This window comes from Jaculus jaculus, chromosome 1, assembly GCF_020740685.1.
Source record: "Jaculus jaculus isolate mJacJac1 chromosome 1, mJacJac1.mat.Y.cur, whole genome shotgun sequence".
Lineage (NCBI taxonomy): Eukaryota > Metazoa > Chordata > Mammalia > Rodentia > Dipodidae > Jaculus > Jaculus jaculus.
Window position 1 is genome coordinate 246,584,018 of NC_059102.1, and position 14,717 is coordinate 246,598,734.

Sequence of the window (14,717 nt, forward strand, 5' to 3'; positions counted from 1 at the left end):
AAAATTTCTTTTTGAAAATTTTATGGACCTCTGGCCTGTACTTGGTTTTTTTAAAAAATATATTTTATTTATTTATTTGAGAGAGAGAGAATGAATGGGTATGCCAGGGCCTCCAACCACTGCAAACAAACTCCATATGCATGTGCCACCTTGTGCATCTGGCTTATGTGGGTCCTGGAGAGTCGAACCAGGATTCTTAGGCTTTTTAGGCAAACACCTTAACTACTAAGCCGTCTCTCTAGCCCCTGTACTTGGTTTTTGCAGAGAACATGACTTGAACCCACAGCCCACAACAAACAGCTCTGAGTCCTGCCAGGAGCCAGGTCTAGACACCTCCCACATTATCATCGCCCTTTATCCAGGAGAGCAGGTGTCTCTTTGTAAGGACAACCAGCCCCACAAGGAAACTTTGAAGACTCCAACTATATTTCTTTTCTTTTTTTTTTTTTTTTTTTTTTTTGGTTTTTGAGGTAGGGTCTCACTCTAGCTCAGGCTGACCTGGAATTCACTATGTAGCCTCAGGGTGGCCTTGAACTCATGGCGATCAAAGGACATTTTTGTTCTGTGCTGGGAAACAAACTCAGGGCTTTGCAGATGCTAAGCATGTGCTAAAGCCCAGCCCCCTGGAGGGCCTTTGCAGCAAGAGGCTCACGGTAGTAGTGTGGTGCACGGGAATGCAGAGAGGAGGCAGACTGCATGAAGTCTTGAATGTGTGCTGCCCATATCCAGCTTGGGGTACTTTCATCCAAATTTAACAAATAAGGAAACTAAAGTTCAGAGCATCCTGCAAGCAACTGGCCCAATATCCACTCCTGCAGAACTCCTGACTCTGCATGCCTGCCACAAGATTTTTGTGCTTGCCATGTCTGTATGTCTGCACTTCTGTCTCCAGTGAGTGCCATGAAGCACAGGGGCCCCATAGAGCCCCTTAGGATTCTGGGGGAGTGACTCTGCCCAGTGGGCAGCTGTGGGGTAATACAGGAAACAGATCGCATAACCTGGTTACATAGATAAGTCAATTTTTTTTTTTTTTTTTGGTTTTTCGAGGTAGAGTTTTACTGTAGACCAGGCCAAAATATCTTTTGTGACAAGAGACAGAAACCTAATTTAAAGTGACTAGAGCCAAGAGGAGATTTGCTGACTCCTTAATTAGAAAGTCTATAATTTGTGTGGCTTCAGACACAGGGAAATCAGAGCTCAAATATGTCATAAGGACGTGGCCTTTTTCCTTCTAACCCTAATGTTTGTTTTTCTTTGAATAGGATTCACTCCCAAGGAAGGTTCCAGAAGCCTCAGGTGCAATCCTTTTATCTCAAAAAAATACCGGCTCCTTTCCTACAGCAACTGGTAAGAATCGCAGGGAGAGCTTAGAATGGTTCCACTCTGGGTCGGGGGTCTGTGGTACTGTTTGGTCTGGCTTGGGTTGTTCGCATGGACTGGAGCAGGTAGGAGGTGTAGGTGGAGTGAGGAGTGCTGTGAGTCAAGAAGGCTGAAGAGGCATTTACCTGGCACACCTATATCTGTGGGGGTCACTGCTATAGCCCATGTATTCATGTTGGACCCCACATCCTAATTCTGTCTAGAACAAAGCTCTCAATGATTAATTAGCCTGGGTTTGCTCAACACCTTCCCCTACGCAGAAAAGCATCTGTCTCTCGTCAGTCTTTCTGTCCTCCCAGTGATGAGCTGACTCCAAGTTTCAGCAGCTCAGAGCTCATGTTGCCATGCCAACTCCTCCACAGCAGCATCTAGGCAGAATGGGCCGGCCTGATCTCACAGCCGCTGGCGCATGCAGGCACATTCCAGGTAATTGGATTGGAGCAATCCACAGGCCTTTCCTGAAGAAACCTGGGGCTTGGTCCAGCTCCTGTTTAGACACAAAGAGGACTTGGAGGAGGACCTTTTGCTCCTGGACTCCTAGCCTGTAGTAGGAGAGGGCTCAGCAGGGTAGAGGACAGGGTAGTAAAGGAGGGACAAGTCCCAGCCCAGACCCCAAATGGGTAACTCCCAACACTCAACTTCCCAAAGCTCGATCCTTCCAAGATGGATGGCATAGGCTTTCAGAGAGAAGTCGGGGCTTGCTTTGCCCAGCAGAGCCGATCCGGGTTGTTCACTTTCCCACTGCAGAGGAAATCCAAATTCAAAGTTAGCATCCACCACAGTCTGCTCTGGAGTTATGATGCAGGCAGGTTCTGTGTACCAGTATGCTGGCAAGGTCCGTCTCTCAGGCAGTCCCTGTGTCATTCGCCACCTGATGTCATCAGCCTTGCTTCCTGTTGCTTGCCAAGACAGGACTGTTCTTGAGGATGTGGGCAGATCAGCCACCTGAGCCCTCATGCCAGTGGTTTTGGCTCAGCTCAGACCCCTGCCCATGCTGCGGTGCCCACAGGTCACAGACTAGAGTCCGATGTGTTCAGGATTGACAGGCTGAGTGGTAGGAGAGGCCTCACCTCATTGTGGAGCTGCGGTTGTCAGTGCCTCACACGACCCAGAAATGGTTGGGGCTGCAATCTCCAGGGACTTGCTCAGGACTTGTCCACTTCTTCCTCTTCCACATGGACTCAGGGTTGTTTTGGGGTTCTTAAATGTCCCTAGGTCAAGTTCGCCTCCCAACTGGGTCAGTCTGTGAACCATGAAGCTCTCTGTCCCCTCTGTACATCCTGGTTCTACAGCCCAGCCCAGTTCTTACTCTAGGGAAGAGGAACAAGTTAGTGATAGCTGTGGCTCCCTCCAAACAGTAGGTGGTATTTCTGAGGATTCTCAAGACACTCTGGTTTAGTCAGGACCCTTGAAGTCCCATTGGTGAGCTCAGGCCACATCCTATAACAGTGCAGAGACTACGGGATAGGGAGAGAAATCATGCGGGGTAGCCTCAGGGAAGAAAGGGAGAAGGGGAAAGGAAGGAAACAGGGCTGGCCAGGCCACCAGCCTGGTTTCCTTTAGCCTTCATGGCAGTCTTAGAGGTAAGGCGCTGTTCACCCCATGTCATGATTAGTGCCAAATGTCGCTCACACCAGCTTGACTCCTGAGCTCAGGCTGAGCACCAGGTGCAGAGTGAAGTTAATCTCTATGTCTAGGATAGAGAGGCATGGGACACTATGTAGCTCCCCACCCTGACTGCTCGTAGGGCCTGCAAAGATCCCTGAGGACTTGAGTGTCCAGAACACCAGCTCATCCCTGGAAACCACAGTATTGGGGGAAGGGATATGTCTTCTGGTAATCCTAGACCTAGGATTTTTTTTTTTTTTTTTTTTTGAGGTAGGGTCTCACTCTAGCTCAGACTGACCTGGAATTCACTATGTAGTCTCAGGATGGTCTCAAACTCATGGCGTTCCTACTCCTTCTGCCTCCCTAGTGCTGCGATTAAGTGTGTGTGCCACCACGCCTGGCCCCTAGACCTAGGATTTGCAAAGGAGACCTACCAGGGGTGACTACTGGCCAGGAAAGAATCATCTAGTCTGAAAGGTTGTGATGCAGAAGCTCAGCACACATGATCGGGGAGGGGCTTGTTGACACCCATCAGGGAGTTTGTGGTGGGCTTCATGCTGGCAAAGTTTCTAGATCATAGGGGCTAGGGAGATGGCTCATTGGTCAAAAGTGCTTGCTTGAGGCTGGAGAGATGGCTTAGCAGTTAAGATGCTTGCCTGCAAAGCCTAAGGACTCATGTTCTACTCTCCAGGTTCCACGTAAGCTAGACACACAGTGGTAACAAGCATGCAAGGTCGTACATGCTCACAAGGGGGCATATGCATGTGGAGTTCAAGTGCAGCGGCTGGAGGCCCCTCCTCCTCGCATAAAAAAAAAAAAAAAAAAAAGGCCAGTCCCCTACCTCAGAAAAAAAGAAAAGGCCAGTCTGTTGGGCTTGCCTCAAAAAAAAAAAAAAAAAAAAAAAAGTGCTTGCTTGCAAAGCCTAATGACCTGGGATTCAACTCCTCACCCACCAATGTAAAGCTGGATGGGCATTTGTTTACAGCTACAAGAGACTGGCATACCCAGACATGCACATGCATGCAAGCATCACATGCAAATGGAAAAAGAGCTGCCACATTTAGGACATGGAAGAGGAGAAGGCAGTCCTTTTCCCAAGCCCGCCTGGGCAGCAGGGCACATCCAGGGGCTTTGGTCCCCTGAGACAGCAGTGGGAAGGGGGAGAGAAAACAGGTGGGGTGTGGCTGAGCACCTGCTTGCGCTGTCCAAGTCTGGCAAAGCCACATCCTGTCACAGCCGTCCATCTGAGGGTCTTGAGGGCTCTCCGGGAAGTTGCCAGCCTCTCGTGTTTAACTGCGGCACTCCTCTTTCTCAGGGAATGTGTAGATCAGACTAATTAATGTGTGCTGTTTGTTTACCCTCCTTTCATTTCCCTTAGACAAAATAATTAACCACAGAGCTTTGGAAGCAGGCGCATTGGTGGCAGTCCCTTCTGTGTCTACTGTCGCAGTAGCGTCTGTGTGTAGCAGGGACTGGATGCGGGGCAGGGAGGTGGCAACACCCGAGAGATCTTCTCCTGCTCCGAGCATCCCAGCCACAGAGGCCATGAAGAGATTTGGACAGGCGACTCAGGGTGGCTGTGGGGGGCCTGGGGTGGCAGCAGAAAAGGCCTGGAGGCCCTCGGCCGCTACCTCTTAGAGGATCACTGGAATGGCAGTGCTGTCACCAGCCTCTGGGGCTTCCAGCCACCTCAGCTAGTATCCCCTCCTGAACTGGGACCAAAGCAATGCTTATGCCCAGCCCAGGAGAGGCAGAAAGTCAAGATTGGCCTCACCCAACCACTGCAGGGAGACTTCCTCAGAAGGATATCGAGAGTCGCTGCAGGAGTGAAGGGAACAAGAGGCAGATGAAGATGGATTGCGCCCCCATATCCCCTCCAGTCTTATCCCAGCCAATAGCTGATCCCAGCTGGATTGGCCAGCCTTTCCGCTGAGCCACCCAGGATGACAGAATGTTTGAGGAACCCTTTGAAGTGAGGCCTCATCCACCTCTGACTCACAGGAGAGCTTTGGCCACTGTGTGAACACAGCCCCATGGTGCTTTGAGGGCTGCATGATGCAAACAGGACAGACCTTTCTGATCCTTCCTCCAAAGGTGTCGTTATAGCCAAGGCTTACCTCACACAGCCCAGGCCACTGCTTGTAGGTCAAGCCTGACCCCCTAATGCAGGGTACTGAGCTCTGAGAGGACTGCCCCACCTCACACTTGGTCAATAATCTGCTTATCCTTCATTAGGCTGTTTCTTCATTTGTTAGTTCTCTGCCCACACCCAGGGGCCACAATCCACAATGGGGGCTCAGCCACAAACAAGCCTGGTCTTGATGGAGCTCGTGGAGAGGTAGTCCTGTGGAGTAAGTAGCCCCAGCTCCCAGCCAGGTGACCACCCAGTGGGGAGCAGGACTGGGGTCACAAATTAGTTTTGTACAGGGTCAAGGAAGAACCCCATTGAAGAGGAGTCATCTAGGCTAGCCCTGAGGGTGTGGAGATGACTGGAGACAGGAAGGGAGTTTCAGGCAGGTGCAAAGGGGCCAGCTAGCCAACAGCTGGCAGCTGAAACTTCTTGCTACAGCCAGGGCGTGAGGGGGGAGGGGGTCCAAACCAGGACCATAAAAGGCCCAGGCAGAAGCTGGAGGACTGGACTTCAACCCTTAAGACAATCACCAGTAGGGAGGGCAAGAAAGAGAGGGGGAGACAATAAACAGAGATTGGGTAGATCCTTCTAGCACTGCACGGAGGTTTTGGGGCTATAGCTGAGACTGGAAAAGAGGACAGTACCAGGGTTGGGCAGGAGCTCGGATAAGGTTGAAGGGATGAGAGACCTGGGAATGGGCCTACTTAAGACTGTGATGTGACATCCAGGTGGCCCTGAGAGTCTGGCCTTGGCTCTCCCCCTAGGTCCTGGAGACTTTAGACAGCACTGGTATCTGAGATAGTTTGGGAGACCCCATCCCACCTCTCTTCCTCCTGCAGAGACAGGGCCTGTAGGTTCTGCCTTCACCCCAGCGAGCCCATCAGAAAGAGGTTGTTCTATGTTCAGTTTTCCACACAGCCAGGAGAGATTTTGCCTGTTCCATATTGAGGACTGTGAGCCAGTTAATGAATGACCTACTCCTCCATGTCCAAGAACAAGTGTGTTGCTGCTTAGGCTTCAGGCTGGTGTCCTCTGGGTAGTAAATAGCTGGAAGTTTAAAGAATGAACAGATGACTCTCCCAAGCTAGGTGGCAGTCATAAGAAGACCCTGGCCACCCGCAGCCCCTCTGAGCACTGGGCTACCAACATCAGCTGTGGATTTCCCTGAGTTGCCCTCACTTGACTATGGTTTGTGTTGGTATATCTGAGCTCCAAACTGGGACCTTCCAGTGTTGGCTTCAATGTGATTCTCTTTGAGCAACATCCCTGTGTTCTGCATTTGTCAGAATCAGATACAGCTATCAGCTTAAGCTTCTTTTTGGTCTTGAAGCCCTGGTCTCCTTAATCCTGGGGATGGTGGCTGCAGGACCCTTGGACCTGTCCATGGTATCACCATGAGACTAGGGGGAAATGGCTGCCTCCTTTCGGGCCGGAAGCATCACTGTGGACCTCCATGCATTGGATACATCTTTGGAACGCTTGTCACTGCCATCCAGGGACTACTCTCTGGGGCTCTTGTGCAATTTTTTCATTCCAGAAACTCATAGTCTACTGGGAAGGTGGATAAATTCCAAAGCATTGGTGATACAGAACTATAGAGACCAGGCTACTGTTAAAAAGGACAGAAGCCCTCAGTGGAGGTACCTAACTCACCTGGGTGAGGGCCAGGTAAAGGATCCTCTTCTCTGATCTGTCTTATGGTGAGGCAGGCCAGAAGCGGAGGGATGAAAAGCCTCGGGGTGAGGACCTGTGAGCAGTGAAGCAGGGCAGGGCTGTGGATCTGAGATGTCCCTACAGCCACCCGCTGTGGCATCCATCCACACAATTCTCAGGTTCTTGGCTTGGGTGACCAGAGCTTCAGGATGGGGGAGAGCGTATTCAGCCAGTATAAATAATGGGCCTCTTGGGAGTCGAGCATGGTGGTACATGTCTTTTAATCTCAGCACTTGGGAACCTAGGAGGATTGCCATGAGTTTGAGGTCAGCCTGGAGCTACAGCGTGAGTTCCAGGGCAGCCTGCACTAGATTGAGACCCTGCCCTGAAAAAAACAAAAATAAATAAATAATGATGGGCCCTTGGGTCCAGATCCATTGAGGTACTAGGGCAGAGGCAGGGCAGGGTCTGTGAAAATGAGCTGAACCGAATACCCCAGTTGATCTGGTAACCAAAATAGCAGATCATTTTTCCAGGAGTTCCCCAAAGAATGAGCAGTGTGACTCCCTGAAGGCCAGGTAAACACAGAGGCTTGTCTTTATTGGTAGGGCCTCAGCACAATAAATGCACCTGGCAGCCTCTGCGGGCCTGCTCTGCGACCCACTGTGGCTCAGTACATACAGCCTGGGACAAGGACACAGGGAGGATGTATTCAGGTGGCTGCAGGCCTTGCCTAGGGCTATATCTTAGAGCCCTGCAAGAGAGCTACTAAAGCCTTGGCCCAGACCCACATAGCCACAAGGACCTTTTCTTTAAAGTCCCAGGACTGTCAGAGTCCCTGTAGCTGGGTGATTGCTCATTCTAGAAACTTCCAGGATCCTGGCAGACTGGGGTTTTGCTAGGACACAGTGAGGGTGGAGCATAGACCTTGATCTGTTGCTCAGTTAAGCAAGGCCATGGCCAGAGTGAGCTGCATGTGGGTGAGGCTGCCCTGCCCTCAGCCCCAGCCAGCTTCCCTGTCCTCATCCCCGGACTCCCTGGTCACTTTTCTCTATCCTGACCTAGTTGGCACTGAGTGGCAAGTGACCATGTTTGCAGCTCCCCTGACCCTGGGCCATTTTAAACACACTGCTGGTTCCCAAAGGGCTTCAGGCTGCTTCCAGCCAGTGTCAGCCCAGGTGCATTCTAGGATCCCAACATGCTCACTTTGTACCCACACAACTGCCCCTCTAAAAAACATTTTTCCAGAAAGTGGGCTACAGAATCAAGAAAGTCAGTTAGGAAGAGTCATGTCATCAAGCAATTGACTCCGAAAAACAAAAGCATGCAAATGAGGTATGCTGGGGCCTTCTCCTGGCCCCAGACACTTCCTGTGAGCCTGAGTACCTGCCTGACTCCCCTAAAGCTCACTAAAAGCCATTTTCTTTCTGTTTCTATAGGTTCTTAACAGGCCTTAGTGACCTAGCTCTGCCCCCTGAGATGAACCATGACTGGCTGGAGGACACTTGCCACTGACCACCCAGATTCCAATCTTGCCAGGAGGTGACTGACCCATCCTCCAGGCTCTCCCAGCGCAACTTTCCCACCCCTGCCCAGAAAAGTGCCGTGGCTGCATCAGACAACATGTAGTAGGGCTGGCCACAGTGCCCAGTAAGCTGCGATGGTTTTGTACACGACTCCCTTTCCCAATAGCTGTCTGTCTGCCCTGCACGCTGTGTCCTGGGCTCTCATCTTCCCATGTTACTGGCTTACAGACCAGCTGGTGGCCTCCTTCAAGCCCACCACCATTGAGAAACGCCAGCTCTTCTGCACCATTCTATCTACACCCATCTACCTGGCCCTGATTGTGGCCGCACTGCCCTTTGCTTTCCTCGGGTTCCTCTTCTGGTCCCCACTGCAGTCTGCCCGGCGGCCCTACATCTACTCCCGGCTGGAGGACAAGAGCTCAGCCGGTGGGACAGCCTTACTCCGTGAATGGAAGGGCACAGGGGTTGGCAAAAGCTTCTGCTTTGCCACTGCCAATGTCTGCCTCCTCCCTGACTCAATAGCCAGGTGCAACAACCTTTCCAACACCCAAGCACGGGCCAAAGAGATTGGGCAGAGAATCCGTAATGGGGCTGCCCGGCCCCAGATCAAAATCTACATAGATTCCCCCACCAACACCTCCATCAGTGCAGCCAGCTTCAGCAGCCTGGTGTCACCACAGGGCAATGACAGTGGGGCCAGGACTGTCCCCGGGAGCATTAAGAGGACAGCTTCTGTGGAATACAAGGGCGATTGCGTGCGTCACCCCAGCGAGGAGGCAGCCAATGGACCTGCTTCTGGGGACCCAGCCGACGGCAACCTTGAGGATGCTTGCATTGTGAGAATTGGTGGTGATGAGGGGGGCCGGCCACCTGAAGCCGAGGACCCTGCTGCAGGGAACCAAGCCAGGAATGGGGCCGGGGGGACCCCAAGGGGCCAAACACCCAACCACAATCAGCGAGATGGGGATTCGGGGAGCCTGGGCAGCCCCTCAGCCTCCAGGGAGTCCCTGGTGAAGGCGCGAGCCGGGCCGGACGGCAGTAGCAGTGGGGAGCCAGGCACCAACAGCAAGCTCCTGTACAAGACCTCGGTGGTGAAGAAGGCAGCAGCTCGCAGGAGGCGGCACCCTGATGAGGCCTTTGACCATGAGGTCTCGGCCTTCTTCCCGGCCAATCTGGACTTCCTGTGCCTGCAGGAGGTGTTTGACAAGCGGGCAGCTGCCAAGTTGAAAGAGCAGCTGCATGGCTACTTCGAGTACGTCCTGTATGACGTCGGGGTGTATGGCTGCTATGGCTGCTGTAACTTCAAGTGTCTCAACAGCGGCCTCTTGTTTGCCAGCCGCTACCCTGTCATGGATGTGGCCTATCACTGTTACCCCAATGGGTGCAGCTTCGACGCCCTGGCCTCTAAGGGAGCTCTGTTTCTCAAGGTAGGACTCCCCAGCATGACCTGAGGGCCACAAACTACTTGGGAAAGTGGATCACAACCTGGGACTCCTCATTTCCTTGGAAGGCTGAAGTGGGAAGCAGATAGGCCTTCCCATGGAACTGAACCAGAGGGTCTTCCAGGGACAAATAGACAGACATACGAACAAGGAAGAGCCAAGGCTTAGGGCTCAGGCTGGGTGACCTGGGCTAGTTCCTATGTCAATTTCCCCATCTGTAAAGTAGGGACAAGGTAAGAGTGCCCAGTGTGGGCCTGGGGGCACTTAGGGCCTCTGTTCTTGTACTGTGTGTGACAACAGTGGCCAGGATGAGAGAAGGCAGTCCCTCTCCATTCACACATAGCAGAGGCCAGCGCAGAACAAGGGTATAGGCCAGCAGAAAGGACTTGCAGGTCCCCAGGCCAATGACCACCACCAGACACCGAGGCCACCAGCTTTATTAGGCAGGACAGCCTCCCTCCAGGCAGTCAGCAGCTGCCATGCCAGGCTCTCTGCCCATCAGCCCATGGTTTTGCATCCATAGTCACTAATTAAGTGAATCATAATTATTTGTGCTAATTTGGATGCAATTGGAGTAGTTTTTAGACCATGGCAATTTGGTCACTACGCATTATCTTCCACTGAGCCTGAGATGCTCAGTGTTGACTTTTTGTTCTTTATCGAAAAGCCACTGTGAGTGCTTCCTGAGTTTTTTGAAGTCTTTTGGCCAGGGGATGAAGAACAGGGCTTTCTGGCCCTGGAGGCAGCAGCTGCTATGGGTGCGGCTTCTCTTCCCTTCAGCTGACAAAGCACCTGCTCAGTAGAGAGGACTAGGCACAGAGGCCCAGGCCAGGTTTCCCTCACTTCTCAGTTTCCTACCTGAAGCCACTGCCAAGCCCAGCCTAGCCAGGAAAATGCTGGTGTGTGACCCTAGCACCTGCTGGCAGTGAGCCTGCTGGAGCCAGGAGAAGCTCTCAAGGGCCTCCGCACACCACCCTGGGACATCTAGTGTCTTCCATGTGGCTCTTCCCGGCCAGAGTTAGAGCTCCTGGCTCTTCATTCACAGCCAGAAACACAGCAGTTGAATCAGCTCCTTTGACAAACAGTTCCAGCCTTTTTATTCTTGCGTAGACTTCGTTGGCGTTCTGTACTGTGGATATATTTTTGTCTCTAGACAGAATGACATCTGGGGACAAAGGGGATAAGTTGATAAGTTCAAGGTGGGAGAGCATGTCCTCTCTCCCCATCCTGTTGTAGCTGCTCCTCCATCCTCAGTCCACTGCTGTGCACGTCAATCTGTGTGTCCCCTCCTGACCTCCCTTCCCATTTGGTACCCTGACCACAGTCCTGAGGTCAACAACTATCTCTTTGGGGTAGCTTTTCCTTTCCTGGATTTATTATTTATTTATTTGTCACTCTCCCTCTACCTCCTGGGCTTCAAATATGCTTAAGTTGGTCCATGCCATTCAAAAAATTTTTAAAAATTGGCCAATATGCATGCATCAAGCTTTCACATGAAGCCCAGTTTGCAACTTCTTTCAATACCTTGGCAGGTCTGGCAGCACCAACCTGCCACATTTCCCACAGCTGAGAGTTGAGGCAAGCTCACATAGCCAACTTTACTTCCCAGGGCCTCCCATAGCCAGCCTGTGACTCCCGAGTCTCTAATTCTGCCCTTGCTGATCACTGCCAGCTTTGTCCCAGCCCAGATTGCTCTCCAGAGTCCCAACCTGTGTCTGACTGACTCCTGGACACACTTGTCCATTCCTGAACCAAGCTCAGCATCTGCCCCAGCTTCCCTCTCCCATGTTCCCTATCCCGAAGCCAGTAGGGACCTCCTTTACTATGTTTTGTGCCCACCCAGACTCTTCATTTCGCTCTCAAACAACCCTGGCTCCACCCTGTTCCTGACGCCACTGTCTTTGCCCAGGTTCCATTACTCTGCATCTGCCTACTCTGAATGTAGCAGTCCAACCTCTTCCAACAGGGTTTCCGTCTCTCTTCTTAGGTCTGACTCCCTTTACCACCCCTGCCACCTCCAGGTCTTCTCTCCCACAGCCCACGCTCAGCCCTGCTGGGCCACCCTGAGGGTTCCATGCTCCATATTCTGCTGATCTTGGCCCTGCCAAGCAGAAGTCAGTGCTTCGCTTTGTGGGCTCATTCCTGTGTGCCACTGTGTAGTGGCCTGCTTGTCTCATCGGATATTGCCCTTGAGAGCAAAGCTTTATGTTGGCACACAGCAGCCCCCAGCGCACCTTTTTTGACCCAGAATATGACCATCCTCCTACCATGAAGGAGGGAAATCAATGTGGCTTTAGAGTCAGGCCCAGCTGGAGAGGGTCCAGGAGAGTACAAGAGCATTGCCGCTGGTCCCTTCCTCTCTTTCCTCCCTTGCCCAGGCCCTGTCTTCCTGGTTTCCGCAGCAGGACTTCAGAAATGGGACTGTGTAAAGGAAAGACTGGAATCCCCTTGGTTTCAGAACCACACAGCTAATTCCGAGCACCTTTGTTATTGACAGTCTTTTCCCACCAGGACTAAAAGGCCCAACCTCTCAGTGTGATTGTTTGTTTTTGCAAGAGAAACACACAGACTATGCAGCTCCTGAGGACACCAGCCAGGAATCAATAAGTCCCAGCAAATAATAAAGTGGATGCTGGCGAGATCACACGCCGGTTAAGAGGGAGAGGGGGTGCCCGAGAGCCAGCCATGGCCTTGCTGTGGCGGTGATTTCCCTAGGACAGGTCCCTTCCCCTTGGCAGCAGGGCCCAGTGCGATGGCTTCCTGCACCCACTGGACTCAGCACAGGACATGTGACACTAAATGCTGAATGACAGAGAGGCTCATATATGAAGACTAAAGTGGGTGGCCCATGAGAAGCCTGGCAGAGACACCAGCAGCTCAGAAAGCAGTGAACTGGTGTGGTGGCCAAGAGGTCTCACCTAAACCCACCTTGCCTATCTCGTGATGATAACCTGTGGCCAATAACACAGTTTCTCTGGGCCTCCGCATATGCATCTATGAAATGACACACATTTTGCGTGAGGAAGCGCTAAGCTGAATGTTCATGGCTAGAGACTGACATGGAGAAACACTGCCTAAGGAACACGAGGGTGACAGCGCCATCATGTGCCCCTTGTGAGCAGCATGGTTTTAGAAACATGCTTTTACAATGAGACACATCCCTGGTTTATGGTTTCACAAGGTCTTGTGCTCTGGATCTAGTACACGGACAAGAAGTAAATGAGCAGCACTTGAGTCTACACATCGTCCCAAGCTAGGTATGTTGGCATATGCCTATGATCCCAGCACTTAGGAGGTGAAGGCAGAAGAATCAGGAGTTCAAGGTAATCCTCAACTACAAAATGAGTTTGAAGCCAGCCCTTCTCAAAAACAAAACAAACAACAACAACAAAAAACAATTGGGCTGGCAGTACACAACGTTCACCCCAGCACACTGAAGGCAGGGTTATGAGGATCACTGTGAGTTCAAGGCCAGCCTGGGACTAGAGTGAGTTCCAGGTTAGTCTGGACTAGAGTGAGATCCTACATCAAAAATTAATTAAACAATGGACTGGAGAGATGGCTTAGCGGTTAAGCACTTGCCTGTGAAGCCTAAGGACTCCGGTTCAAGGCTCGGTTCCCCAGACCCCACGTTAGCCAGATGCACAAGGGGGCTCACGCGTCTGGAGTTCGTTTGCAGAGGCTGGAAGCCCTGGCGCGCCCATTCTCTCTCTCTTCTTCTATCTGTCTTTCTGTGTCTGTCACTCTCAAATAAATAAATAAATAATTTTAAAAAAATTAATTAAACAAAACAAGCTGAAATAGCCCCAAATCCAGTTGTAGAGCCCAGTATCAAACAGCCAGACATCCAACCTTCAGGCACTTAGGGAAGAGAAGATAGGCTTTCAGGCTAGGAAAGAGGCGAGCAGTTGTGGGAAGCTAGAAGGGATTGCTGAAAATGCCAGACAAGGAGGAGAAGAAACTCAACATTAGCAGCAAAAGGAGAGACACATGCTGGCCACGGCTCAAGACCAGGTGACTTACGAGGTGGCTGCTATACCCTCAGCTGATGGCTAGAACAAGTGGCTTGGCCTCTGTGGCCTAGCTTTCTGGGGAAGTTTGGGGATCTGGGGTCTTAGCATCACAGGAAATCCAGCTGGAATGGATTAAGGAAGTCTGCAGAGTGTGGCTCAACTCACAACAGAGGATGTGCTGCCAAGAAAGGCCTCCAGGGACAGGTGGCTACAGTAATCCCTGGAGACCCTCAGGGGCTGGGCTGTGGTCAGCAGAGCCCTCAGGTGGTGGTGGGGTCTCTGTGGCCATCCTCACCTCCAGGGCCACAGCACTGGCGTTAACCTGGGAGAGGGGCTGCTATGAGTTGTCTTTGTGATGTACAAAGGAGATGAAGCCAGCCTGGGTCTTCCTGGGCCACCTGGTTGGGTAGGTTCACCCTTTGCAACTCTCCCTTCAGAAATGAAGGGGACACATCAAGGGGGGATGGAAGCACAGAGGAGCAAAGAGGCTGCTGTAAAGGAACGAGGGATGGTCTGAAGAGACAGTGGCCCAGAGCCAGGAGAACACAGGCCACAGCTCTCATTTAAGACTGAGGGGCTGCAGGAGACCATGACGTTTAAAGCAGATGAATCAGAGACTGCACAGCTCAAGCCCGGCAAGCACAGACTGGTAGCAGCAGGAGGCTTGGGGGAGCAGCCGGTGGAAGTGAGGCACCAGAGGGTCCACATCCATGGCCCTCTCCGCAGAGGGAGGCTGGACCAACACCAAAGAACAATGGCCTCATTTCAGGTGGGAGGGGCACCACAGGGAGGTCAGTTGGAGAGTGGAGCTCAGGGAGCAGAGGAAAGTGCTGGTAGAGTTTACAAAGAAACGAAGGCCAAGCTAGGCAGAGTGGCACAGGCCTGTGATCATACAACTCAGGAGGATCTGTACAAGTTCAAGGCCAATCTGACTTACATGTCAAGTTCCAGGCCAACTAAAGCC

General features: G+C 52.0%; 1 protein-coding gene across 3 annotated transcripts in view; it reads left to right on the forward strand.

Moving 5' to 3' along the window:
• Positions 1 to 14,717, forward strand: part of Smpd3 (sphingomyelin phosphodiesterase 3) — a 99,191-nt gene that overhangs the window by 76,643 nt on the left and 7,831 nt on the right. For all 3 annotated transcript variants that reach the window (XM_004661662.2, XM_045149752.1, XM_045149759.1), the window contains exons 3-4: positions 1,263 to 1,347; positions 8,212 to 9,725. In XM_004661662.2, coding sequence (XP_004661719.1) covers positions 8,433 to 9,725 — 1,293 coding nt within the window. In that variant the 5' untranslated portion in view covers positions 1,263 to 1,347; positions 8,212 to 8,432. The remainder of the gene's footprint in view (positions 1 to 1,262; positions 1,348 to 8,211; positions 9,726 to 14,717) is intronic.